We start from the raw sequence: 27022 nt of genomic DNA on the forward strand, positions 1-27022 counted from the left end.
TGAGAATTATGCTTTCTAATATGTTTAGCTTCTGTCTTCTACTGGAGGACATCAAAGTAGCTTCAAATATTTGGGTGCCCGTATGACTCGGAAGCAACAGAAGTATCAGGATCACGGAATATGCTGAGTTGAAAGGGATCCAAGAAGATCACTGAGTCCAGCTCCTGGCCCTGTATGTCTATCCCTCATTAACTACCTCTTTGGAACTATTTTTTATCAGTCAAAATTGGTTTGGACTGCCATTACCCAGGACTTTCCAGCCTCAGGCAGATAAAACAAATAAGCTACTAGCTAGATTATCCAGTATCATGCCCTCGTTTTTTACTCCTGCTTTATTCTTACCTAATTCTTGCTGCTCAGTAAGACAAGAGGGGTGAGAGCAATGCATTTAAAAGCTGACATATTTCAGCTGGAGCTTCAGACCTGTCCAACTCAAGATGGAATTTAACATGGATGTCTGACCAAACGGGGTCTTTGGTTGCTAGAGTTTTCAAGGTGACCTCTGCTCTCTAATGTGAGGAGTCTCAGCTGGTCAACCTCCTTCAAAAATTTGCAAGGAAAAAGAGAACTGGCTGCAACAATTTTGACCCCATTGTCTGGGTCCATGAGGGCCACATTTCTGATGGAGGGACATGCCCAAATGAGCAACTTCAGACACTTAGACCTTAGGGCAGGTCTCATAATGGATTCAAACTCTGGCTTTGGGCTACATGCTTCCCAGCTGGCTGCTTTTATTTCTCATAAAGAATGCTGTGGGCACAAGAGCCCTGCATCTGTTGTGGCTTTGTGAAGAAAGACACTTAAAAATACATAAAATTTATCCAGAATACTGAGAAAATGCTTAAAGCAGTAGCTCAGTAATGCATTTGGTAGATCAGTCACAGACAAAATCAGACACTGGCCATCTATATTCTTTGAAGGAAACAAGAAACTTATGAGCACTGCTGTTTGTTGCAATTTAAAGAAACGTGCATAATTAAATGAAAAGAAAAGAAAATAGTCTTCTGGCTGAAAAGCATGCTTTCAAGACAAAAAGATATGACACATATATACTGACATCACCAAATTAATTTTGAGTTTTGAAATACTAAGCTTTAATTAAAATTGTATTTCAGTAAATGGAAGGTTACAATAGTTCAGATAAAAAAATAATGTAGAAGGTTTTTTCCTAAATGGAAATTAAGCCTGTTTCATACCCTGCTAACAAAGTTTTGAAATATGTAATTTTGTTTCTCAAAACAAGGTTTTGTGTTTTAACTGATGTAATGGTCCTTGAATGTTCTGAACATAGATGTAATAATGTTTATCTCCTACATAATTTTTGTCAAACCTAATGCCCTCAAGTCCAGTAGTAAGGAAAATGAGTGAAGAAACATTTCTGAAAGATCTGTGTTATGAAAACTGTATGACAGCTACTCAGGAAAATAAAGGATTTCTTGGTTTTAAATGAAAATCAAGATCAGCAGATTGCTAGCTGTGCTAAAGAGGGTTTCATTTAGTACTCAGCCCAGACAAAAAGGATATCAAGTCGAAAGTTTTGTGATTGAGGTGAAGATGTGGTCTGATTCACCACACCTCACTTTGGAGTTTTGGATTCTGAATAGCAGAGATTTTTTCCGGAATGAAGAGAGTAAGTATTTTTTGTGAAATGAAAAGCCACTTACCCACCTCTTTCCCTAATAGGAAGTATCCAGGATTGGTGACTGAAGTACTTCCCTGGGCGTCCTGTTCCCATGCTTGAAAACCCTCTCAGTGAAGAAATTTTTCCCAATACCCAATCTAAATCTCCCCTGGTGCAACTTGAGGCTGTTTCCTCTTGTCCTATTTCTTTTTACTGGTGAGAAGTGATGACCCTCACCTGACCACAACCTCCTTTCAGGGGGTTTCAGACAGTGATAAGGTCTCCCCTGAGCCTCCTTTTCTCCAGGCTAAACACCCCTGGCTCTCAGCAGCTCCTCATAGAATCTGTGCTCCAGACCCTTCACCAACCTCTCTGCTCTCTGGACATCTTCAGGAATGGAGATGAAGCCAAAGAGCAAAGAAAACCATCTTCTCTGCTGTAGCACTGCAAACTTGTTCTCAGGAAGCCTAAGGGAGGGAATGTATGTCAACCGGGAAAGAGAGCAGGGAAGAAAATAATTGGGAAAAGTTCTCAATTCCCATGGCACAGCTGGTGACGGCTCTGCTTTATGCCAGGCAGCTGTTTCAGGAAGGTTTATCATCCTGGCTGGAGTCAGTTAACAAACATTATCAGTTTAATTTTTTTAAATTGTTTTTGTTATATGTTCCCAATCAAAGGCAGCGAAGGCCAGACAGAGACTGTCTGTAAGCCTGGAAGTCAGTGCAAGAATTTCAGCTTTCCACAGGTGAGCTTTGATGTTTCTCTTCCCTCTGACTTGTGGGCATCATACCAGAGAAACAATCAGCAGAAAACCAGCTAATTTGACCACAAAAAAAAACCCAACAGCTCAATACTCTAAATTTTTCTAACCTGTCCCCATTTAATTTTTAGCAAGAAGGAAGTGTGACCCCCTTTGGGAGTCTGTTCCCCTTGCTTGAGTTAACACAATACAGTCAATTTTCCCACTCACGTTTCACACAGAAGGCTATTTCCCAGCTGCTAGAAGTTAATACTTAGCTGCTTTTAAAACTTGAGGAGTTCTGTAATTGAAACACTAAGTTATTCTTTGCACAAAAAACCTCAATCAGTTGCTGCACACAGAACAGATGCCAAACTTTTATGTTTGTGTTATTTTGTTTCTTTTTCTGTTGAAAACTCTACAGAAAACTGAATTTTTCTTCAAAAAGAGGAAAAAACCCACATTTTTTCCTAGTTTGATAGTCCTAGAGGATATTTTTTTTTAAAATGACATGGTTTGGTCTATTGCTTAAAATGAGAAGATTTTATGTTGAATGTATTCAACACAATCAGAGTTATTTTGAATTGCAATAATGTTGTATAGTATCTGGAGTTAATACTAAACATGCTGTTTACCAGAGTTAATGCTCACAGCTAGAGAACTTTACAGCTGACTTTAGTCCTGCTGTATGGACAGGGTACATATTTTAAAACTTCTCTTGAAATACAGAATAGCATTAACAGCTGTTTGCACATTTGTATGTATATATCTTCCAGTGTGTGTGTTCTCCTGATCTCTGAAGCTGGCTAAGAAATAATTAGATAATGATTTTAGAAAGTGTGTCTTGCTTTAAAAGTTTTCAAGATATTGAAATAAATGAGCCACTTATAAAACATAATGCTTTCTAAAGCCACCGACTTTTCAATATATCATATCAAATAATTTATAATCTTTCTTGAGGGTATATGTTAATTTTCTTACAAGAACTACAGCCCAACTTCTTAAAGGTATTTTACTTTCTAATTCCCAGGGAAATCAGTGTGGATTAGGGACTTAAATTGGCATTAGACTTTTAAATAATTTTGAGAATCTGGATATAGTCTCTTAACCACAATGGCATTTATAACAATTAAGAAAAATAATACTCGACTTATAAGTATAAAGTAGTTTTCATAATTGACTGAAAGATATCTGTCAATACACCAAAGGCAGTCCCCCAAATCTGGGAACACTCAACTGTTTATTGAAACTGTTGTATGTGAGAAGCAGCAGGACTGAGCCATGGCCAACACCTCGATGGAGGTTACCTGTTAAAAAATGAAGAAATCTTTCACTTGCTGTCTGCTGGCTCCTGGGGGACCCAGTGAATGTCACCAGTGCTGTCTAGCCACAGACCTTAGCACTGTGTCTTATCCATGTTGACACCTAGCTTAAGTCACTTGTCCTGATCCCAGTCCAGGCCATCTACCTGTCCCATCTTCCCATAACTTCATTCAAATGCTGCATTCCGTTTTGGTTTTGTGTTGTTTTCTTGACCCTAGAAATATTTACTATATGCTACCAAGTGACAGATTTTTTTCTGCCCCAAAGGTGGCTGCATTCATCTCTGTGGTGGCTGAAATCATCCTTGGGCAACGTTAACCTTCATCAAACACCCATGGGCACTCAGAAGAAGGTGGTGGAGATGGTCTACAGGGAAGAGAGAATTTCCCTCCTGCCCAGCTGACACAGGTGGCTGAATTATGTTAGCTGGTGTAAGTTTGCATATACATACAGAGAGCCATATTTATATAGCTTTATATAACTTGTAAAAGCACTGTATTCTCACCAGGCCATTGTGAGTTTTCCCATTTCTGCTGCTAACTTAGTACAACACAGCATTTCCACGCATTTGCTTTAATAGTCACTTTCTTTTTTTATCCAGAAACTGTCCTTTCAATTAGCTGCTGCTAATTAAAAAAACCTAACAAATATCCAGACTGTTCTGAAAATTGGTGATAGTCTATGTATTAAATGAATAAGGACAAGTAGAAGTTAAGCTCATTAAGGCTTACAGGGGTTAACGAGCAGGAACATTAGTTGAGAATTGCTCAGAATTTTAAAGAGGGACTTCACTGGTATATGAGCTAACACAGAGGCTGGACCTGAAGAGGTGAGCAAAATATCACAGGTGAGGGCGAGGAGTAACAGGCATCAGCTGCTCCAGAGTTGCTTTTATGGAATGGCCAGTATGTTGTGAAAACGTAGGCTGGGTTTCCCTCTGATGAAAGAGGGGTGAGTGGCATTAACTGTGTCCTGAAATGGCTGAGAGCTGTGAGACTTGTTGGAGAAAAAACTTTTGCCTGGAGGCCATGCACAACAGGGCCAATAGTGCAGCTAATCCCAACCATTTGTGTCTGTCAGGAAAGTCAGGAAGCCAAGGCTTTTGGGGCACAGTATGGCCAGCAGGAGTAGGGAAGGGATTCTTCTCCTGTACTCAGCACTGGGTGGGTGGAACCTTGAGTCCTGTGTCCAGTTCTTGGCCCCTCAGTTTAGGAAGAATGTTGAGATGCTGGAGTGTGTCCAGAGAAGGGAAACAAGGCTAGTGAAGGGTCTGGAACACAGTAAGGAGCAGCTGGAGGAGCTGGGGGTGTTTAGCCTGGGGAAAAGGAGGTTCAAGGGGAGACCTTTTTACTTTCTACAACTCCCTGATAGGGGGCTGTAGCCACATCGGGGTCGGACTCTTCTCCCAGGCAGCCAGGGATGAGAGGACACAGCCTCAAGTGCACCAGGGGAGGTTAAGGTGGGACATTATGAAGAATTTCTTCACAGAACAGGTGATTAGACATTGGAATGGGCTGCCCTGGGAGGTGGTGGAGTCACGTCCCTGGAGGTGTTTAGGGAGACTGAACGTGGCACTCAGGGCCATGGTGTGATTGACATGGTGGTGTTTGTTATAGGCTGGACTCGATGATCTCAGAGGTGTTTTCTAAGCTAATTGATTCTGGGATTCTGCATGCAGAGAGGAATTGCTAATTGCTTCAATATACTGAACTCTGTTACTGCAGAAAATGTATTTTTATATATATATATATGCACACAAGAAAAAGCACATCGTATTTTATCTAACTGCTGAGCCTGTGCTCCATACCACACTCTGGTACACTGCAGCATTCCCAAACAGCTCTCTTAATGTCCAAACTGTCAATTGCAATAATCTCCAGGCCAGGTTATTTAAAATAAGCAGAGAAAAACCCTGAACCAAACCAAATTAAACAAACCAAATTAAACAAACCTGTTTCCCTATTGTTTCAAACAGACCCAACTAGTTAATGCCCATAAGTTAATAAATGTTTTGTAAATTGGGTTCAGCTACACAGATGCTGTGACTGATGTATCCAATAGAATTTGTATTCTACAGTAAGGTGACCACTGTTTTTGTAAGGCAGTAAAAGATGCTTGCATTGGCAGGAGGAAGGTAATAAATGTCATTTCAATTCTTCCAAATGTGGATGATAAGTGGTAATATGAGGGTGACTGGGAATAGGAAAACCAAATCTAGGTAGAAGCATAGGTAGAAATGGCAATTAGGCAAAAGCAAAATTGAGCCAAACCAGGCCTAACAGCAGCAAAGATATATATTTTTTTTTTTTTAATAGAGGACTTAATTAGAAAAGACTACATTCCTCATTACATACTCTTGTATGAGTATGTATGAGTTCTTGTATGAGTTCACTCTTGAATTAGGCATTTACAAAAGATGTTTGCTCTTGGCATCCTCTCTGAGAAGTGGCTGATGGTTTTAAGGTTCTCTGTAAGAGGGGGCTTGGCTGGTTTTAGATAAAGTAATGGGCTTGCTTTGCATAAAAATACTAAACTACTTGTATTAAAGACTTGAACTCTCAGTCTCAGGGGAGACAGTGACATTTACCTCAGGTGTTGACCACACTTTCAGTGTATTTGACTGCCACCTGGTACAAATTCTGCTAGGGGTAGAGTGCATTGATTATTCTAGAGGAAGCTTCCTCTAGTTGTCAGCTGAGAAAGAAAACAAATCCCTGATGGCTTGCAAAGGTCTTGGATTTTTCCTGATATTTTTAGGTAAGCTGAAGTATGAGGTCTCTGAGGCTCAACAGTTTCATCCTAACTTCCCTGGGACCTGGAATCCTGTATTACAAAACACCTAAATAGGACTAGCTCTTTTAATCTTATCTGACCTTTGCTGCACAGATGTGTTTTTGTAATTCTTCATTGGTGATAACTTGTCTGCACTACACTCTGGGGGGGGGGGGGGAAGCATTAATAATAATTTAAAAAGTATCCACTGAGTTCTCAGTGGGATGGTTGCATTTGAAATTATTCTTTCCTTTTTCTTATGTCCTATATTTTAGGATCAATGAGTAAACAGAAGTAAATTAACCTTAATCTAGCTCTTTTGTGTGCATCTTATTAACCTCGAGTATGTAAGGAAATGTGTCTGAACAAAAATGGAGATTATCAATATTAAAAGGTCATTTTCATTATAATTAATACATGGGAGCATAACTGGGGTACTGAGGGATGCTGTGGTAACTATTTTTGTTTTGGACCCAGGGAATGGGAAGCAGCCAGTTTGAGTAGCACAGAAATATTACAGGAAGTTCCTTTGAAATGGTGACTTATTGTTTGGAATTGCTATATAAGGATGGAGCCTCCACAAGGGGCACCATCTTTGCACAATATAAAACCAATCTTCTGCCCCCAATAGATGGATCAGAATGGGACAGCCAGCAAATGCTTTACAAAAGCCAAATCAAATGCCAGAAAATCTCTAATCTGTCTGCAGAAAGATGCCACACTTCTGATAAGCCTGGGCCATGACCCAGTCTGTCCTGAATCCTAAACTGGACAGTTTGTCAGCCACAGTCCAACCCTCCTCTGGCTCAGCTGTAAGGGAGGATTAGCATTCATTTCAAGGGGCTAAAGGCCACATTGCTAGATTTTGTTGGCTTTGAATTCCTCACAAGTAACAAAGCACATGGGGTCTTGGATTTGGGCAGGGTGCTGTGGAGGTCTGCTGCTTAACCTTTGGTGCTGACTTGCACTAAGGTCTATTTCCTTGATGGGGGGATTGGTTCCTGAGTCTGCTATTTGAGGCACTTTTTCCTCATTTGTGATTTATTCTTTTCCTTCATGGGAAATTACATCAATTTGTTACAGATCAGGACCATTACAAGTGCAAAAATCCTCTTTTGAGATTTGTACAGACAGTTTTGCAGATATTTGATTTCTTGAGTAGGGGAAGGTTTCTGCATAGAAAGCTCATGAAAATTGAGGAGTTTGTAACAAAGAATGTAGTGACATGATTATTTCAAGTCTTAATTTCTTTAACATGATTTGAAAAGCACCCCATCTTTTTTTGGTATATGTCTGGCTTTTTGGGTGAGAATTTACCAAGCAATGTTCAAACCAAATTTTGCAGACAATGCCTGTAGATATTTTGACTACTGGGCAGGGGGTTATGCCTTTTTATTTTAAACTACTTTCAAGTTGATTATAACTGAGGGTAGATGGAAATGTGTAATATTTTTGGTCCTCTGATCCATATGTGGGAGCAGTGAGTATACAAACACTCTGACTGTTGCCCACCAGGGCCATCATGAATTGGCAGTGGTGGCCCACACCACAAACACATTCCTTGTGGGTCAGTCCTGTCATGTAGGAAGGAATACTTTGTCTTCAGGAATCAGGAATGCATTACCATAATGACTTCTAAGGCAAGTGCCACTGAAGCTCTGAATACTTTAGTAGATGCTCTGAGCTACTTCAGGGTATGAAAGCCTCCAGGTGAGAGAGCCAGGATGATATCTTCAAAGAACTTCTTCAGAACTGAGAATATTCAAAGTTGCCTTGAAGATATTTTTAAGTCCACACTTTTCCTAGTAAGTAGTCATCCTTTGCTTAGGTATCAAATATTTTAGCAAATTTGCTTGAAATTTAAAAAAGTTTTGACAGGTAAGAATGAAAGTTTTTTTTTCTAAAACTAACTATAAAAAGGGAGGGAAGATAATTAGGAAATAAAATATGCAAAATAAACACCACTTAGTAAAATTCAATAAAATATATTTTTTAATTAGTTTTGCTAATGAAAATAATAGAGAGTTACAGAGTCAACTAAACAAGGGTGTTTTTCTCCACTGTCTGTCTTGAAAAAAATACATTATTTAGAGAACTTTTGTAGAAAATAATCTTGAAAGCTCTGGGATTTAGTCATATAATCTAAAAAACCTTGGTTTACTGAATATTTTCTTTGAAGAATTTTTCTTACATGAGTGAAGAAATCAAAGCACAAAGTTTCACCAGAAGAAGAACAAACGAGGTCCAGTTTTGCATGGCTTCGGATGTTCTGATCAAATTATCTGCTCTCATCTAATGAAATCCAAGATTAAGCTTTTCCTGGAGCTGGTTCTAGCAGCTGTCTTTCCCCAGGCCCAGAGCAGGAGCTCTCTTTTCCTACCTTATATGTCTCTGTGCTTTCTTGAAACTGGAAGGAACACGGATTTGTTGAATCCGTGCCCTGCCAAACGCCCGAACGAAGGATGCGTGTGTGCTTGGAGGCGGCTCCCAGGTGCAACACCAGTAGATGGCGCTTGGGAATGCGCAATCTGCACGCTCGGGGGAAAAGCGAATTATTTCTGCCTCCCGTTGATAAAGGATAACAGCTGAGACATGACTGTCTTAAAGAAAAACCATGGTAACGCGATGACCCGTGATTTCTTACAACAGAGAGAAAGATAACCTTTTGATTTATTTTTTTTTCAATACAACCTGGAAATATTTGACTCATTTTATTTCTCTCAATACAGAGATCCCCGATGGCTCTTGGAAGACTGGCAATGTTCATCCCCTCTCACAGTGGTGTTTCCTCCCCTTCTGGTCAAGGCATCCCCTCCAGCTCCTGCAGGAGAGCTCTGCACAGGACAGGCAGCATGAGCAGAAGATGGAGATGGTCTTTGGAGAGTGGCAACAGCAAAAGGACATTAAATTAGGACGGGTGGTGGTGGTGGGAATCAACACTGAAGCAGCTGTACCTCCTCCTTGTGCAGCTATCCTGCAACACGACACGTGGGATGATGCTGTGCTGAGTGCCAGGGAAATGCTGGCCTGGCACTAAAAACCACAGGAAGTGTTTTCTACCTCTCAGTGTTGCCTGCTTTAAGGGAAGGGTAGTAAAAGTCTGCTGCCTTTGATGACCTGGTCCCCACACTTTGTCCAAAGCTCTGCCACCAATGCTGTAGAGCTGAAAGGATTTTAAGTTAGCTTGGATTTTTTTTTCATTCCATTTCTGCACTGCAGAGGCCTAGTAAATTAAATGTCCCATAGCCAGCTACTCCATTACACAACAAAGGCTAGGCATTTGTTGTGACTGAACAAATAGCAGAACAGGAGAAAAATGTCAGGTGTAGGGGATGTGTGGAATTTATGCAGGTTTTCATAGATACGACTTAGCATTTTCCTAGCAACTTCACCACAAGGACCTCAGAGCTGTGGATGGAGGCAAACAGCTTTGCTTTAAGGTGAGAAAGAAATTCTGGCAGCACTTTGCCAGAGTAAGGGGCAAAATTATGCAGCTTTGTCCCCTGAAAAGGCTGGCATTGCAATGGGCCTTTTTTCCCAAAGGAGCAGCTTAATAGTATTTTTGACAACTTATTGTGAAGAAAATGCACAGTGTTTTTGAGAAGGGGTTTGCTTCCCTTTCACATATTTGCAAACAATCTCACCTTTTCTCCATTGATGCATACCATACATCTGAGCACCCCTTTCCAGCCTTATTAATATGGTGTGTTTCATATCATGTAGAAGATTTTGAATAACTTACTCATGGAAATGTTGACAAAATCTTCACATTTCTGCAAATTTTATATATGCAAATAAATCACTGCTTTTCCATTAAAACTGCATCCAGGATTCTTATTATTACCCAGATTTAAATTTGTTTTCTATAAACCTTTCCCTTCCAAGTGGCTTCAGAAACACTAATCCATAAAACCTTGCAGCCAATCTTGATGACCCAAATCTGAATTTCCATTTTATAATGGCTTAGAATATTGGTTCAAATACAAGTATATCAGTGAGAATTTTTCCATGAATCAAAATCACACAGAGACACTTAGTGTGCAAGTGTACATGTTTGTTTTCTATTCCTTGAAAGAGGCAATATTCCTACTGTTTTCCGTTCATATGGGAGCAGGTACTAAACATTTTGGCCAAGTTGCACAGTGGGTCAGTTTTAGTGGAACAGATTTCAAAGGGTTTTACTGCACTGTGAATTCTTCCTGCATTTATATAATTTAAATCCTGAAGAGAGATCAAATCATTCATTAACCTCCCACAATTAGCCCTAAAATATTTTATGAAATTTAGAGTCTTCTACATGCAGAGAGGTGAAAAAGGTAAATAGAGAGAAAAGAGTGTGGGTGAGAAAGGGAGGGAATACCTCATTTAGGTCTAGTTGACCCTTGAGCACAGATTAAATGGATGAAGAAGAAAAATGAACAACTGCAAAAATAAGAAAAGAGAGAATTTGATATCTCTCTGGAGGATGAGGGTGAGAATGCATGCATGTTAGGATGCTTGACAATTCTCAGAATTCAGAGCAAAGCTGGCTACCATTCAACAAAACCAGAGGACTGTACAAAACTGCAAAAGTGATAATCTTTCAAAAAACAAATCTGTGGGTAAAGATAGGAAGTTATCTGGGGAAATTCCTGCTGAGATATTGTGGTAATGGTTTAGAAGATAATGCAGTAGCTGTAATCCCAATGAAAGTGTATATTAATAACAAGGGAATTTAGTTCTGGGAGAAATGTCCTAGTTGGGTTAACAAACTGCGTCACTATCTATTACTTGGTAGAGAAAAATATAAGCAGCTAATTAATGCTTTGGGGACTTAGGAGGAAGAAAAAACAACAATGAAAAAACCCAAACCACAGTTCTCCTTCCCCAGGAATAAGGAAATGCAGGAGGTAGAAAATAATTTATTATTTTCTGCTATTTTATTTCAGCCAGAACTTTGTCAGAGGGCTACGAAGTGTAACTCAGCTTTAATCAGCGTAAATTTGGAGCTTGATTCATTTCTGAGTAGCGTTAAATTTCACTGGGTTTATAATCACATAAATGCAGAGTGCTCAAGGTGATCTACTCCTTAATAGTTACTGGTGAATTTGGCCCAGACATTGCATTAGCTAACTGTACCATAAGGATGCTAATGAGGGGAAGGGTAAGTCAGTAATTCTTTGCTAGCATAATTCCAATGAACTCTGAAGGAATTTATTCTGCTGTACCTTGTTTCTTCTGAGTAGCATAGTCTGTGGAGCAAAATAGCAAAAAGAAGTTTTGGTCGGGTGGAGAAAGTTAAGATACATATTTAGCAATAGAGGTTATTAATAGATAAAGAAATAAAAACCATCGAAATAGAAACACAAACCTGAACATAAGCCAAGTAAAAATAATATTTTGAATATAGGGTCTCTTGAAAAGCAGTTGTAAAGTACTTTTAATGGAGGCAAGCTGTAAAAATGTAAGGATTCTGAAAGAGAGGACATGGACTGTTTGACAATTCTGGGTAATGATAGGAAAGCTGCTGGAACAATAGAAATGGGAAAAGCAAGGTCCCTTCTGACTCACTCAGAACACAGTTTTGACCTATTGACGTAACTCAAGAAATTCCTGCTGATCTGCCAGGGATTGAGGGGCTTTGATTCAGGTACTGATGAACTGTTTAAAGGCTCCTGAGCAGCGACGGGGTGGAGCAGGAAGGCAGGGGACAGTTTTGAGCTGAAATATCAGTGTCCTGACATGCCAGATGTAAGATTTGTGGAAAGCAGTCAGTTTCACCATTTCACCTGAATGTCAAAAGCTGCAGCTTGTATATGGTGAACATTAGCTGGGAAAAACAGCTATTCAATAGTTTTTTAAATATGCTGATTATTTTTAGTTCAATTCCTCTTTAAACCTGAACTTATCACCTACTTATCACCATACCTCTGAGAAATCTGCCAGAAATTTTTGACATTTGTGGTTTTGCCTGTGAGGTACAGTCTCCTTCCTTTGCAACCTCTTCCCCTGAAATTACAAAAGGAAACTTTATCCTGATTTCACGCTGTCCATGAAATCAGAGGGTTACGTGGTAGACTCGTGACTTCACTGGATTTTGTGCCCATGTGTGGGAAAAACAAAAGATTTGATTAAAATGGGAACTTGTGCTGCAAAGCTCTGCATGCTGACCATATTTTGAAGGGGTGCTAAGGTGTGCTGTATTTCAGTTGGCAGTCTGTGTGCTCTGTGTGTGTGTCTGTGTGCACACCACACATGGAGACACTTGTTCACATTGTGTGTGGGGCACTCAGCTTGCAAAGCAGGATGTCAGCACCTCTGTATTGACAGGGGAGTTAAGGGTGAAGTCTGGTTGCCTAAATGATGGCATCTTGTGCTATGAGAGACATTTTTGGTAACACTGCTTCTTCCTTATCTACTATTCTGGTATTTCACATGAAGTCCTCCATGGTCTCTGCCAACCATACATTTTTGTTGCATAGTGAAAATGCCATTAGAACTGTATTTTAAGGAAGAAAATTTAGGTTACTCACCATGAGGCTGAATTCCATCCTTGCCAATCAATCATGATAGATTTCAGCCTCACATTCACATAACTTTTCAAGTAGAGGACAGTGTCTCCCTTTAGAAAGGCATCAATTTCTACCTAATCATTAGAAGGATTCTGTTCCTGTCTTTTTTATTAATGCTCAGAAAGCATTAGCACACTGTCTATTACCTTCTCAATAGACAGAAGTCCTTTCTAGTCCTGCCCAGGCTGCCCATCTTTATGGGTCTACACATGCTGCAGGTTTCTGTTTGTACTCTGGGGTATTCTGAGTGAGAAAGTAGCAGACAAAGTGCATGAGAACGAGACTCAGAATATATGTGATGGGATTTTCTAGCTGTGAAAGCTTTTTTTTTTCTTTTCCAATTATGCATCGTGTTAAACCTGTAAAGTAACACTGATAATGACACTACCGTTTTTGCAAATTCTGCCTCAGGCTCTTTGGTGGTGCTAAGCATCCAAAAGCCTGTGGAAGTGAATTATATGTTTGTGTGGTTTCTACCCACTGATCCTGCCCAAATAAATTGAATTAGTGCAATACTGGAACTTTAAATTTAAGATCTTCTGAACATAGTTGAAAGTTCCCCTGCTCCAAATTCTCGTGGCCGATGAATAATATGTTTAGTCTTGGTTCTGGATCTCTTTCCATAGTGTATGCAATGTTGTTTATGTTTGAAGGCAAGGACAAGCTTCTTGCATCTTTTGTATTTTGCTGATGACAAGTTAGCTCTTCATAGTATTTCTCTAGATACCTTTTCCTTTACTAGACTAAGAAAGAAACAAAGAGACATTCAATAATGAAAGCTCTAGTCTGAAACTAGCAGATGTTGTCAGTTTTTTGCATAAGATGGTGAGTACCAATACATAAGAAAACATCATGGAGATTTGGACTCCAGAAGCATAAAAGCCTTAAAAAGATTCACAAGTCATTTACAAAGATTTTAGTATATTATGAGAGCACTGTCAAATCAAATGCAAATTTAAATCTAATTAATTCCCTACAAGGATAGCAAACCCCTCTGCTGTTAGTTTACATGAAAACATTGCTAGACTGGGCCTGAAACATAATCCTTAGCTAGAAAATACACTTAGGAGATGGCTTCAGATCCAGAAACCACTTCCTTGGTGCATTCATGTGGTGCTGCTGTGAATGTTTCCAATTTCCCATCCTGGGAAGGAGCTTCTGCAGGCACTCCCCAGACCCAGGTCTGCCATTTTCTGGGGTGGAACAGCAGTGCCCACAGGGCTGGGGAGACCCACTGACCTTCAAAATCCCAAAAATACTGAGCTCAGGAGCCCCTGAGCCTCTGCAGCTCTCCTCCAGCTGGGCTCCCTTTCAAACACAGTTCCCCTGTCTACAAAAGCTGTCTTGCTGCTGGACCTGCCAGCCCCAATGGCAGCAGGAACCTTTCTATGATCTTTTTCATGGAGTTCCCACTTGAAGAAAAATTTTCACAAAGCTCTAAAAAAGATTTGTTAGAGACAGTTTTGTAATGAAGTTACAATTTGGTTCTTCTTTGCCTTGAGATGTCTGGTCTTTTCCCCTAAGATCATAATTTTTTGTTTAACAGCAATCTCTCATAAGGGAAAGATAGATTGATTGTTGTATTTTATTATTTATTTTAATACCATCAAAATGTATCCTCACCAGTAGGCAGCAGCCATACCAGGGTCATGAGGGGCTGAAGCAAATAAAGAGGTGACTTTTTTGAAAACACCATGATTGTTATGTCTTGGCCAATTTGTGGCCTATTATCTCCTGTAGCTTTTAGTGGATCATAATACATCCACTTGTCCTCAGTATCCCCAGGTTTCAGTTTCATCAGGCACATATTACACTAACCCCAGGTGTCACTGAGATTCAAAGCAGAGCCAGCATTTCCCTCCACCTCCTTGTGCATGCAGCCAGCAGCTCAGCACTTGAGCTGTGCTCCCAAATGCATCACCCTGTGGGTATTTTGTGCCAGTCAACAAGTGGGATTTAGGATGTTGAATACCACATGGGACAAGAGGCAAAAAGCAGTGCAAACTTCTTTTGCCTTAGCAAACTCAAGTCCTCCTGCTTTAAAGGAAGGGATTTATTCCAAGGAAATAGTGATCAAGGGATTTTTTCAATAGCTGAGAAGTGGAAATGTATGCCAGGGAGGGCTTACACATGTAAATATATATATATAAATATATATAGATAGATCATATATATAGGTATATGTAGGTATAAGTATTTTATCTGATGTGTGTATATATATTGGGTGGGTGGGTCAGAACATATATATATATATATTTGTACGTGCACATATAAACCAATATTGGCCTTGAAGAATGATTAATTATCTTTTTTTTTTTCCACAGTAGAGTCTCAAAGTGATGTTTTGTTTCATACCCCAGGACTATCACCTGCCCTAACAAATACACGAAGTCCATTTGGACTCTCCTTTTAGTCTGCAGTTTCTTTAACTTGATGGTGCTGAGGAGCCTCTGGATCACCCTGTAGGGATTCTGTACAACAGTCTGCTCTGGAGAAAAAAATCCTTTCCTCCTGCAGTAGCTTTCTTATTGCAGTATTCAGTGAACCCTTGGCAGTGTTGGTGGGGGAACTGGAACCCCAAAATAATCTCTTCCCTGTCACTTTTTAAATGGTCTCCTCCCAGTTGGAAGCAGATTTCTTTCTTCACAACAGCTTGAAGTCTTTTAGGAGGATGAAGTAAACTTATAAAGGAAGATTTTTGCTTAACCATTGGGGGCTGAGGTGCTTCTCCATCCTGGGCACCAGCAGTAACAGGGAACAGAGCTGATGTCTATGCCAGGCAGCTCCTTTCTGATGCATGAGCATTTGTAGCAGCCTCTTAAACCATACTGTGGATGCCCCATCAGTGTTTTGGTTTGCAGGGTGGTTTGGCCCCCATCACTGCAGAGGTCTAAGAACATTTTGTTAGAGAAGAGTGCCTAAACAGACAGTCAAAATAGTCAAACAGGAAAAGGGCTGCTGCATGGCAGGAAGGGACTGAGCTGCTCTTTCCATTGCTTTGGCAATAGGACAAGCTGTAATAGGCTTAAACTGAGGCAAAGGCTATTTAATTTAGGCTTTGAGAAAGGAAGAGAAATTATCTCATCTAAAAAGAGGTAAATACAGACATTTCTGGTATGGGGTTTGGAAAAAGAAATGACATTGTATGGCTGCTTTTTATGATTACTTGGAGGCCAACAGGTACAGAAAAATAAGCATTGACTGTGGCTGCCTAGTACTTACACTGTGGGCAAAAAGCAAAAAAGTGCCACAGTTGACTTCAGCAGGGCTCCAGCCTTTCTTTCACAGCAGCATTCACTTAATGGTATTTGCCTGGAAACATTTGCCCATGGGCCTTTGGTTGAAGGAATAAAGCTTTAACATAAAACACCTGCTAGTCATGTGGAAGTTGCAAAAGAGGCTTTTTTTTTTTTTCTCCTTAATTCTGCCTGATGATAGAAAAGGAGAGCAGGTGCTGAGGAAGAAGGAGAAATGACCAAAATCGACAATGATATCTTGTCCCCTCTTCCAGACATTGCTAACTAGCCATAAACTGCAATAAATGAAGTTTTGTCAGCCTGCCAAATAGATATATGCATTCCCATTACACAAGTGCAATTATTTAGTGTAACCTCTGAATAATATCTTTAACTCATTGTGCTCCTACTCAGGAAGAAAGAAGCATAATGCATTGGAAAAAATACCAAAAAAGCCTAAACCACCCTAAAATCATGGGGAAGACTAAAGCAGCCACTTAAAGTGTTAAAGAAAAAGAAAGCAGTTTTTCTCTCTCCACTCAGAAAAATGGAAGTCAATTAACATTGACATTTCCAGCCTGTAAGCCATGGAAACTTAATTTTCAAGGTCTGGATTAAAAATAAATCTGTAAAGACTATACTGTCCTTACAAACCTTTGTAAGGTTACTGCTCCCACTATATTAGCTATGAAGAAAGTCTGAAAGATTTATGTAGTTCTGTCTTGCTTTTTTTTTTTTTTTTTTCTGAGTAAAGCAACTCAATGTAGAATTAATTGCTGCTTGAAGCTTTGTCTAAGAGAAGGGATACCTAACCCCACCTCCTGCAGCACCAGGGACAAGGGGACACCAGGAGGGCTCTGTTGGGTAGGATGGCTTCGGTGCCTGTGTTCTGTGTTGTGGACTGGGGGGCCTGGCTAGGCTGGATCAGCCCCATGAGAAGGGCACTGTGCACCACTGCCTGTAGAACTCCAAAGCAGGCACTGCAGAGCTGTCCTGCCAGACAGCCCATCTCCAGGCAGGACTACAAACCTGTGTTAGCCCTGCCTTCTGGGTCACAGGCTCTCCAGAAATGAAAGGGAAAAACAAAACTCACAGAGAAATTCCTAAGATAAGGGCACCCACATCTCCTCTGATAATATGAAAATCTTTGGCTGACTGAAACACAGAGTATGTAAGTACCACAAGTTGATGGTGGAAAATGCAGCAGATCCAAGCATGTGAAACTCTTGAAAGAGTGCTCCTCTCTGTAATTCCTAAGATGTGCTATTTTCTAAGTCAGTGTTTACTGGTTCTTGGTTGATAGTATCAAACACTGTGATTTTCAAAGGAGACTAAGAGATTTATGTGTTCAGCTTCCAAGGAAGGGGAAAAAATAATCAGACCAAACACCTAAAGCCAAGACAGAATCCTTGAGCCTGAGCCACGTCCCATTTATCCTGCCAGGGACACGAGTGAGGGCAGCAGGCTGGGAGTGTGATCCCTGTGCCAGCCAGCAGTGCACTGCTGTGTGAGGGGACCCATGGAAGGAGCAGAAGCTCTGGATGCTCCTGCATGGCAGGCTGGGAGGAGGAGGTGTGTGCACACACCTGTGAGCGCGGGCACAGAGCTGCAGAGCTGTGACCAGGCAGGTTTTCTAACCAGACTGTCTGCAATACCTGCACACATGACTTTAGTCAGCCCACCAGCATGAATGAGTTATGTCAGGAATGTGGGTGAGGACCAGATTTCCTCTGACATTAACTTTTAGCCATAGCTGAAATCAATAAATTGATAGTATCATCCAGTGAGGTGCGTTGGCTTGGAGTTAACATGTAAACACCTGAAAATTCATTTTCCCATAATCAGCACTTTTTAATGTTCATTCAGCTAGAAGATAAAATAAAAACACAAGACGAGGCATTTGTCTTCGACACAAAATCATACAAAAAGTCTTTTTTTATTAAATATACATTACTTACAGTTTAAGTCTTTCTTCTGTACAACAGTAACCATAGAAAACAAAAGAAGCTAAGGCTAAATTTTTTCAATCCCTTAATAGGGTATTAAGACATGTTACATTGTCTACAAAACTGACTTAGACTGAGGCAACGTCCTGTGGAATTCTCTTTAGAAAACCAGATAGTGAAAGGGGAATAATCTAAATGTCCATTTTACTTTTTACTGTAACTGAGAGACTCTTGCTTTACCCTTGGACAAACCATTAAAAAAAAGTCCTTTTTTTTGCTTTGTTAATAAAATGAACAGAGCACTGAGAGATTTATTTAATAAAATTTGAGTAGAACAAAGTAAAATGAAATGATGAAGGGCTCATCTGTAGAAAGAACCAATTTTTTATTATTACAAATACTTAATCTCAGCTGCCATTTTGCTCTTTATTTTTTTTAAGGGTGCCTTTATCCATAAAATCCATAAAATCCTTCCAGTGTTAGTGTGCTGGCTCCTGAATTGGTTGTCAAGACACCACCCACAGACCAACCTTCCCAAACCACAGATTTTTAGAAACTCCTGGAGGTGACTAAAGCCATATCATGGACTTTGTGGAGCTGAAGTTCATTGCCTTATCCCAAATTTTATCCATAGTTTTGCTAGAAAACAACACAATTTCAGTGAATGCAACTCTTGTTGACAGCAGTAAGGGATGACAAACATAAGGTCCCGACTTGGTTTCATGTATGTCAGCCCCAGTTTGCAGGAGATCATCAAAGCAAGAGCAATATGAGGCTAAATTCATCTGTGATGTTCTACATTGACCTAAACAGGCTTACAACCAGGTATGAAGCTGTCTCTTGTTTCTTTCACAAAGGGGGTTTCAAAGCAGGTCAGGTACGACAATGCCAAGGTTCTCACTATCATTTAGATATACTGGTCTGTGTTTCAGATTTCATTTGCAAGAATCACAGAGTAGAGATTTTTATGATGCCTGAATAAAAAAATATACCTGTTTGCTCTCCTTAGCTCCTGAAACTTCAATTCCACTGTACTGTGAATGGAAAGTGAGGCTGTGACTGGCTGTATCTAAGCTTTACCTAAGAAACAACTCTTCTTTCTTGACAATATGGGTGCTGCATTGGCAGCAATGACAAAAACCATCAGGAAAGGATGTGCCTAAAGGACACAAGAAGGAGCTGTAAAGGGCATGCAAAAATGAGTAAATAATTTCCCATGCTGAACTAGTTCCAAATGGACTCTATTTAGGGCTGTGGGATTGAAATTTGTGAAGAGAGTTATGACTAGCATGTCAAAAAGTAAGCAGTGTTGCAATGTGAACAGCAGTCAGCAGCTTAGAAAAAGCTGCCACAAGCATCCTAAACGAGGGAGTGGAAAGTCTCTAAGGAAACACCATTCTTTGGATCACCTGCTGTGCCTAACATTTGATCAAATGTTATGATTGTTTGAGGGAAACCATCCCAAATTCTCCTTTGGGCTACCTAGGAGAGTTCCAGCAATCTAACTGGGGAAATTCAGATCTGGTATCAGCCAGAGCTTTGAAATTCTCTCCTATGTTTGAAGCACGTCTATGATACTTTACAGATCATCAGGACAACTAAGACTATGTTCTGGCAGACTAAGTAGCAGCAATTCATTCAATGGCAAGAAAACCTACCTACCACTGAAAAATACCCAAAAGCCTCATATCCACCTGATGGTTACCATGTGTGGCTTCAACCAGTGCATGTTTTCCTAGAGCTTCTGCCTCCTTCACTGCCCCATCACAATGGTAGTTTGAAATGTTAATGTCCTCTTTTCCCCTTAGAGGTCACCACCTCTAGGTGACTACATTTCCTCGATGGAGTCTCCCTTCTGGTTGACCACCCAGCTGAACTTTTGGTTTCTGTGACTGCCAGGAAAAAAAAATCATAATCTAATTTGAATTTTGAAACAAGCTCCTCTGACTCCTGGCAACAATTTTATAGCTCCACATGTTAAAGAGAAAGGAGGGATGAAGAAAACAGAGGTGAAGTAGATATGGAGTGACACTGTCAACACAAACTGTTGCCTTAATCCTTCATTAGCTCGGCTTGTAGACTCAGCACATTACAAACAACAAACAACGAGCTTACAAATTACAAGAGTTCACCAGAAAGTGTGCTTTTTTTCCCAATTTTTGTTATTGTCGTAGTAACTTAGTGCAAAAGATCACAAAAATAAGCACCAATACACTGAAATATTCAAACTCTCTATATGCATGTCTTGAAATAAACAGTCAAAGAAAAAAGCTACTTCAGACCCAAAAGAAGAATGTGTTTAGAAGTTCCATGTACAAAAGTAGCAGGGAGGAGGGGGCCGCCCACACTGAAAGAGGACATGAAGAACTTTCCACTGGGAAAGAAAGTGCAGCAAACTGCAAAACCCAAGGGAACAAATCATGCTCTGAAGCTGTGATGGCAACCTGTGAAGAAAACCCCCAAAAACTTCAAGGGCATGGTGCAACTCTAACTGTAGTCAAGCAAGAGGCCTCCCACCAACCTCTAAAAATGCTGGATAAGGCCCTTGGTTTGGCAGGGGTGAAACTATATCACTTGGCTTGTTTGGCAAGTAGGCATTAAAAAACTGCATGAAAGTTTTGAAATAGCACTCACAAGGTCTCAGACTTTGCTCAAGTCCCTTATGAAGGGTTGCTTTCTAAAAAATAAAATAGAAAAAATGTCCTTCGTGTCTGTGGAAAAAACAGCAGTGCAGAAGAATATTTAAAACTAGTCTTGTTAAGGGTAAACTTTGTGTAGGTGAGAGTGACAACAATGGCATGAGATGGACCACAAAGAGGTCAAGTTCTGCCTCCTCTACACTTGTTAATTTGAAGTGGAGCATGCATGTCAACTGCCTGGCTTCCTTACAGAAGGAAGGCTGATTCTGTTCTGAAGATGGGGTTTATTTTTTCAGTGATTCATCTCATTGAGAACTTAGGGTTCCTGGATGAGAACTTATTATAACTGGAAAAGCCAGCAAGTATCAGACATAGCTACTTGGGGTTAACAGGTGCCAGGATATGACAGACAGGAGACTTGGATCCTTCCTGGAGCTGCAGAGATACCAGGTATCATCTCAAATGGCACCAGACATGTAGAAAGGCATCTGAGAGGGCTGAGTTAGTTTTAGATTCAGAAATGTGTGGATCTGGCTTCATGCATGCTATCTGCCAAAGCTCCCATGTGAGGCAAAAAATGGATGTTGGACCTAGAACAGACTGAAAGGAGAATTATCCACCTCCCCACAGATTACTGATCAGATTGTCACCAGCTCAAAGCGGCATTTTGAAACTCAATTTTCATGTATTTGCCTACAAGGAGATGTATACATTTACTAGACAGAGATGTTTAGAGCAATTTTTAGAGTAATTTAGATGCAAGGTGTCCTTCCTTGACCCCAGCTGTCACCTCAGTAAAGAAAAAAAAAAAAGTCACTTGTAATACCTGTGGAGATGTGCCTACTTGATCTTCAAAACTATTGTAACTTCTCTATTGCCAGGAGACCACCCTGTCTCTATAATGAATGGAGACAAAAAGGCATCTCTAGTGATTCATTTAATCTTACAGGATGTTTGAGACATTTGCCCTGTCCTCACCAACCACAGGGCTGGACAAGACTGGATGACAATTGTGGAACAGGCAGTTGGTAAAATCAAATGCAAAATGAAACAAACCCAAAAGACAAAAGCAATATCCAAGTGCTTCATAGGTCTTGGATTCAATCTTATCGTCAGAAAAATCAATACTGACTTCATTAGGAAAAGATTCATAACCCCTCACCATAGTGAAACAATATGATATATTGATTGCTCCTCAACAAAATGTGAAATATGTGATCAGCTAAATGCTAATATAGACAAAGATCTCATTAAAATAAGGGTTTGGATTACACTGTAAAAATTGAGCAATTGATAAATAGGATGAGTAAAGTCTAGCTAGATGAGGTTAAAATAAAGCTGACAAAAACCATCTTATTTTTGTAATCTGGTTGTAGTTTTAACTTAAATATCAGGGGCATCTCATGACTGAACACACTCTGATAACCACACAGCTCTATATGTGTCATTTTTACAGTCCCAGGTGGGAATTCTGGCTTAGCTCATATGAGTTAAAAGTATGTCTTTTATTTGGCTTTTTCACTGCAGATATAATCTAAGTGTGGAACCATGGCAAGAGCAAGAAGAAATAAAAACAGTGTACATTTTAAAAATTGACCCAAAACACTCACACTGTCTTGTCTCCAGTAAGTGAATATGGACAGATGAAATACTAACTGCCAAGTACATAGGTAACTTACTTAGAACCAAAGTTTTATTTCCAAAAGAGAAATGGGACTCAATTTTCAAAGGTATTTAAATGTCTTGTAGTATATTAGAACATTCCGCAGCAAGGCAGACACAGAAATTAATTTGAGTTAAATGCTCATTTTGTTTAGTCACTTAAGCATTGATCCACATCCTCAAGAGACTAAATTCCTTGTAAAGCCTATCCTTCCCCCAGGTGGCTGCCAAGCTAGTTGGAGTTAGCTTTCTGACCTCCAGCCTTCCTCTGTTTTCTATTCCCAGGCACTGGCATTCACTGAGAGTCCTTCTGCATGACTAAATATCTTTATAAGCATGGCTATAATTGGTCAAGTCTTTTCTGGAAAACAAGAATTTGCACTGCTGAAATCCATATCTAAAATACTTCGTAATTTCACAGCTTGCCTAACAATAATAATTTTCATAGGTTATGTATCATATCACCAAGAGAAAAAAAAAACAAAAAACCAGACAGTATCCTTCAACCAGTCCCTTACTTTAATTATGAAACTTGTCTTGGGGAAGGAACAAAACCCAAACTGCCTCCAAACAACTCTTTGACAGTCTCAGGTTTTCCACTGAAATAAAATCTGAACATTTATGTATAAAAAGTATTATCCTCTGGCTTTACTTAAAAATATTATCTAGAACGACTGATAAAAGGAGAAGGGAATACACCCCATTTAAAAAGAAACATTAACAAAAATAGAAGAAATGGCTTTAAATAGATGAGAAAAAAGTTCTAATTTGAACTAAGGAAAATTAATTTTAGTTCTAGTAAATTTTTTAAAAACTGTATTTCTTTTATTAAAAAAAATTTAATTGGTTTTAACTGATATTGAAGGAAATTCAATGATGCCCTCACTAAAGAAAGCGTTAGAACAAACCAAAAAACAAAAAGGAGTATATATTTTAAGTACTTAATTTAGTATATTTTAGCTATCTTTAATAAGAATAATTTTACATCCTGATTTAGAAGTCCATACAAATGTGTTGATTTGTTCAGCCTAGTAGCATAAAAATCTTCTCATCTCAGTACATCCACAGGTATAAATTAATATCTTTGTACACTAATGCATACATTCATATGAAGTTCTTTTTTTTTTTTACAGATGCACCCCAACCTAGCTAAATTTTCAGAGTTTTATCTTCCTATTCCATTCTTCATGTAGCCAATTAAGCACATTAGCACATCAGAGATGTTTCATACAGAGGCCATTTCAGAAAAGATGACTCAAACACAGGCAGGGGCGCCCATGAACTCTCCTATTCTTCCCTTCTGCCATGCCAAACAAAGCAGCTTGATCTGCAGGAAGCAAAGGAAAAGAGAATTGCTTTGCCAGGATTTTACCGCCAAAGACAAAGCAACATAAAATGAACCCAGCTACTCAATCCATCATTCCAATACTCATCACACAGAAACACTGTCAAATAATTGTGTCAGCCAGTGTGTGGCAAAATGTCTGCAGCTGACCATGGCTGAGGAAGAATGGCACCAGACTGGTTTCAATAGAGACAGCTTTATAAAATTGCTCAGGGAAGAGTTTTGGTTATAGGACTGGCCTCATATTCCTCTTCACATAAGAATGATGTTACTCCTAGACTGCTTTCTCTCCCCTGAATGCTCCAAAAGAAGTGGTAAAGAATCACCATATCCAAACAGTCATTTATTTATTTATAAATAAATAAATGTCTGCTCTCTCCTCTCATAAAAAAAAACTCGAACAAAAAACTTCACTAAACACCTGTGTACCTTTCCAATGGACTGCCTAGAAAAACAGCACCTGTTGCAAGTGTAAGCTCATCTCTAGTTTGCTGTGGGCTACCCACCTCATACTGAGATTCCTTTATTTTTAATCTATGTAAAAAGGACCCCTGTGTGAAAACCCCAGGATGACTGCACAGGGTGTAGGGCAAAGAAGAGATTTAGCTGCACAATCAATTGTCACTAGAATCAAATCAAGAGTATTGCAATGAATAAGATTTTTCTTCCCCTTAACTTTAGGCTTAATTCTACCACCAGCAAATTCTACATCCTCTTTAGAAGCCCTGCAAAGGCAGATGTCACACAGACACAACAGAGTGCTCAAAACCTCACTGGCTGGGACTCCTTCATTTCTTACCCTTAGGATATTTGTGATTGAAAAGGAGGTTTTTCATCCTTACCCTGCAACCATGCAGCACAAGTAAAATGGGCAGAACTTGATTCTTCAGTAGTGCTCCCAATCAGGAAAGGACAAAAGACTTTTAAAAAATAGCGTGAAGATTAATTTGAAGTAGAACATTTGTGATCTTTTTGTTTCTCTAATGTTCTTCCTTGTAAAGAAGGTTTATCAAATATTCATCTTTTTAGACATAACCTCAGACCTCTCTCTATTTAGTTTTGGAGAAGTTATTCCAATTTCTACAAACAAAAAATACCACTCAATCTTTCATGCAGTTTTGGGAGGTTTTTTTAACTAGTAGGATTTTTTTTTCTTTTTTTAGAAGAGCTGGCAGAAGGTGTGAGTCATGTTTAAGATTAAACTATTTTGGTTTTTTTTCTCATCTATGTTCTTTTTTTTTTCCACAGGGGCAACAGCGTTTAACCTCAGTGTGTGATAATCCTCCATGTGGCATGAACAGGCATATGCTGCATTTCTAAAATTTCAGACAAATATAGAGCACCTAAGTCCTAGCAGCTTCCTAAACCCCTTGGAGATTCAAGCTACTATTTTCCATGCTTCAGCTAGGGTTATACTAGTGTATGCTGGGTCTACGTAGCCAGCCTTATGAGATGGAGGTGAAAGAGGTGCATGGGAATGATATTTATTGTTGATACATATATTGTTGGAAAAGTATTGAGAAGCCTAAAAGTTACAGTAAAAGGACAGGAGGTTGGGGGAAGGAGCTTAATGAGGACAGTTTTATTTTCCTTTATGTCATACCAGCTTTTCAACTGGTACAAATAATTTTAACACCATTTAAATCAATAGACAATATATCAATTAATAACATTTGAGAATTTGGCTGGTTCTTTATGATTGTTGTAAATGAGCCCATGAAATAAATCAGCTGTTTTGATCTCATTCTTTCCCTCTATCCTGTCCCAGTATCTGCAGAGCTATGTGTTCAACTACTTTACCTGTACTTTACATAGTCCAGCTCTAGTGTAAAAACAATGACTTAAATGGCCCCAGAGAAAAAAAAAAACAACAAATAAATGCAGGGGCTTTGAAACATCCAAGAACTGACAGCAGAAACCAGGTGTGCATGTGGATCTTATTTTGTGTAGGATGGGGTAACAGGTCTCTTGAGCTGCAGAAGTAAACTGTGATTGCCAGGCTCTTGTGCAGAGAATGAGGCACTGTGATTGTTCTCAGTGTTTCCTGTGCAGGGCGGTCTTTTCCAAATGAAAAAGAAGCTAGCAAAAAAATGCGTATTAAAAAAGAAAAAAAATTCAAAAAGCAAAAAGGAAGGGAGAAAGGAATAAAGAAAGGGAGGATAGGGGAGGAAGAGTAAGAAGAAGTTGCATTGTCCATCAGATAAAATATTCCCGTTTGCACTCGCTCACTGTGTTTTGCAAGTCAATGTCAGCTTTAAAGGAGCTCTCAAGGTTTTCTGGGTATTCCTTCTCCTTTTTCTGGCTATTTCGATGTGCTTGTTTGTGTTGATAGAGGAATCTGCTCATGATGGCAATGATGCAAAAGATGATGAATATCACAACTGCTATTACACCTGTGAAGGAGTAAAAAAGGAAGGATAGAAAGAGTGAAAACCAAAACAAAAGGCTCAGTTACCTCCAAAATAGGTTTACCCATGCACAGCAGCTAATTGGTGTGATAGATCAGTTCATCTCAGTCCATACACAACCATATGCCTCTATCAAATCCTCCCTGGTAGTTTTTCTTTCTATTTTGTCACCTGAACAACTCTATAAATAGAGCATGTATTGATATAATTGAGCTAATTTCTGTAAAATTATGCTTTCACTGGAAATAAAGTCAGTTCAGTGTGTTTGCTTTTAAAGCACTAGATCTGCTCATACAAATTTCTGCTCTGTCGTATTTTCTTCTGTGCTATCTCTGGGAACCTTGCACAAGCCTTGTACATTTTGGTTTATAGCTTCTAGATATTATCAAAGGCAGCTCACTACAGGGCATACTATAAAATAAACAGAGATAAATTGTCTTCTAGACCATTATAGGAAAATTAAAACCACACATGAAATTATGAGGACAATGTTCCCCAGCATATAAATACTTCCATATGACCTGGTGAGTTCCACTACACCACCAGATTACAAAGAGAGAGCTCAGAAAATATGAGAAATGTGAATACTCTGCCAAGTATTCACCAGGGTGGTGTGTAAAAAAATGGTGACAGCTGGGTCTTAGAACACAGACTCACATGGAACCAGAGAACACCTGGAGCCTCTGGAGGTCATCTTGTCCAGATCCCCTGCTCAAGCAGGCAGGCAGACAGAGTTCAGTTGTATTTTAGAAGACTCAGGTTCCTGATGATCCATGTGTG

The 27022-nt window shown here is 39.5% G+C and overlaps 1 protein-coding gene and 1 long non-coding RNA gene across 2 annotated transcripts in view; one reads left to right on the forward strand and one right to left on the reverse strand.

Moving 5' to 3' along the window:
* The first annotated feature begins 2284 nt into the window (after positions 1-2284).
* Positions 2285-10118, forward strand: LOC139593827 (uncharacterized). Its single transcript, XR_011680403.1, has 3 exons — positions 2285-2366; positions 3951-4114; positions 9185-10118. It is a non-coding gene; the product is annotated as an uncharacterized lncRNA (long non-coding RNA).
* An 8023-nt stretch (positions 10119-18141) lies between these two features.
* Positions 18142-27022, reverse strand: part of CNTNAP5 (contactin associated protein family member 5) — a 410986-nt gene continuing 402105 nt past the window's right edge. The window contains exon 25 of the mRNA XM_071435220.1: positions 18142-26227. Within this exon, the coding sequence (XP_071291321.1) occupies positions 26031-26227 (197 nt within the window). The 3' untranslated portion in view covers positions 18142-26030. The remainder of the gene's footprint in view (positions 26228-27022) is intronic.

This window comes from Agelaius tricolor, unplaced genomic scaffold (genome assembly GCF_023055355.1).
Source record: "Agelaius tricolor isolate 1412-34295 unplaced genomic scaffold, bAgeTri1.0.p SCAF_10, whole genome shotgun sequence".
In the NCBI taxonomy this organism is placed as follows: Eukaryota; Metazoa; Chordata; class Aves; order Passeriformes; family Icteridae; genus Agelaius; species Agelaius tricolor.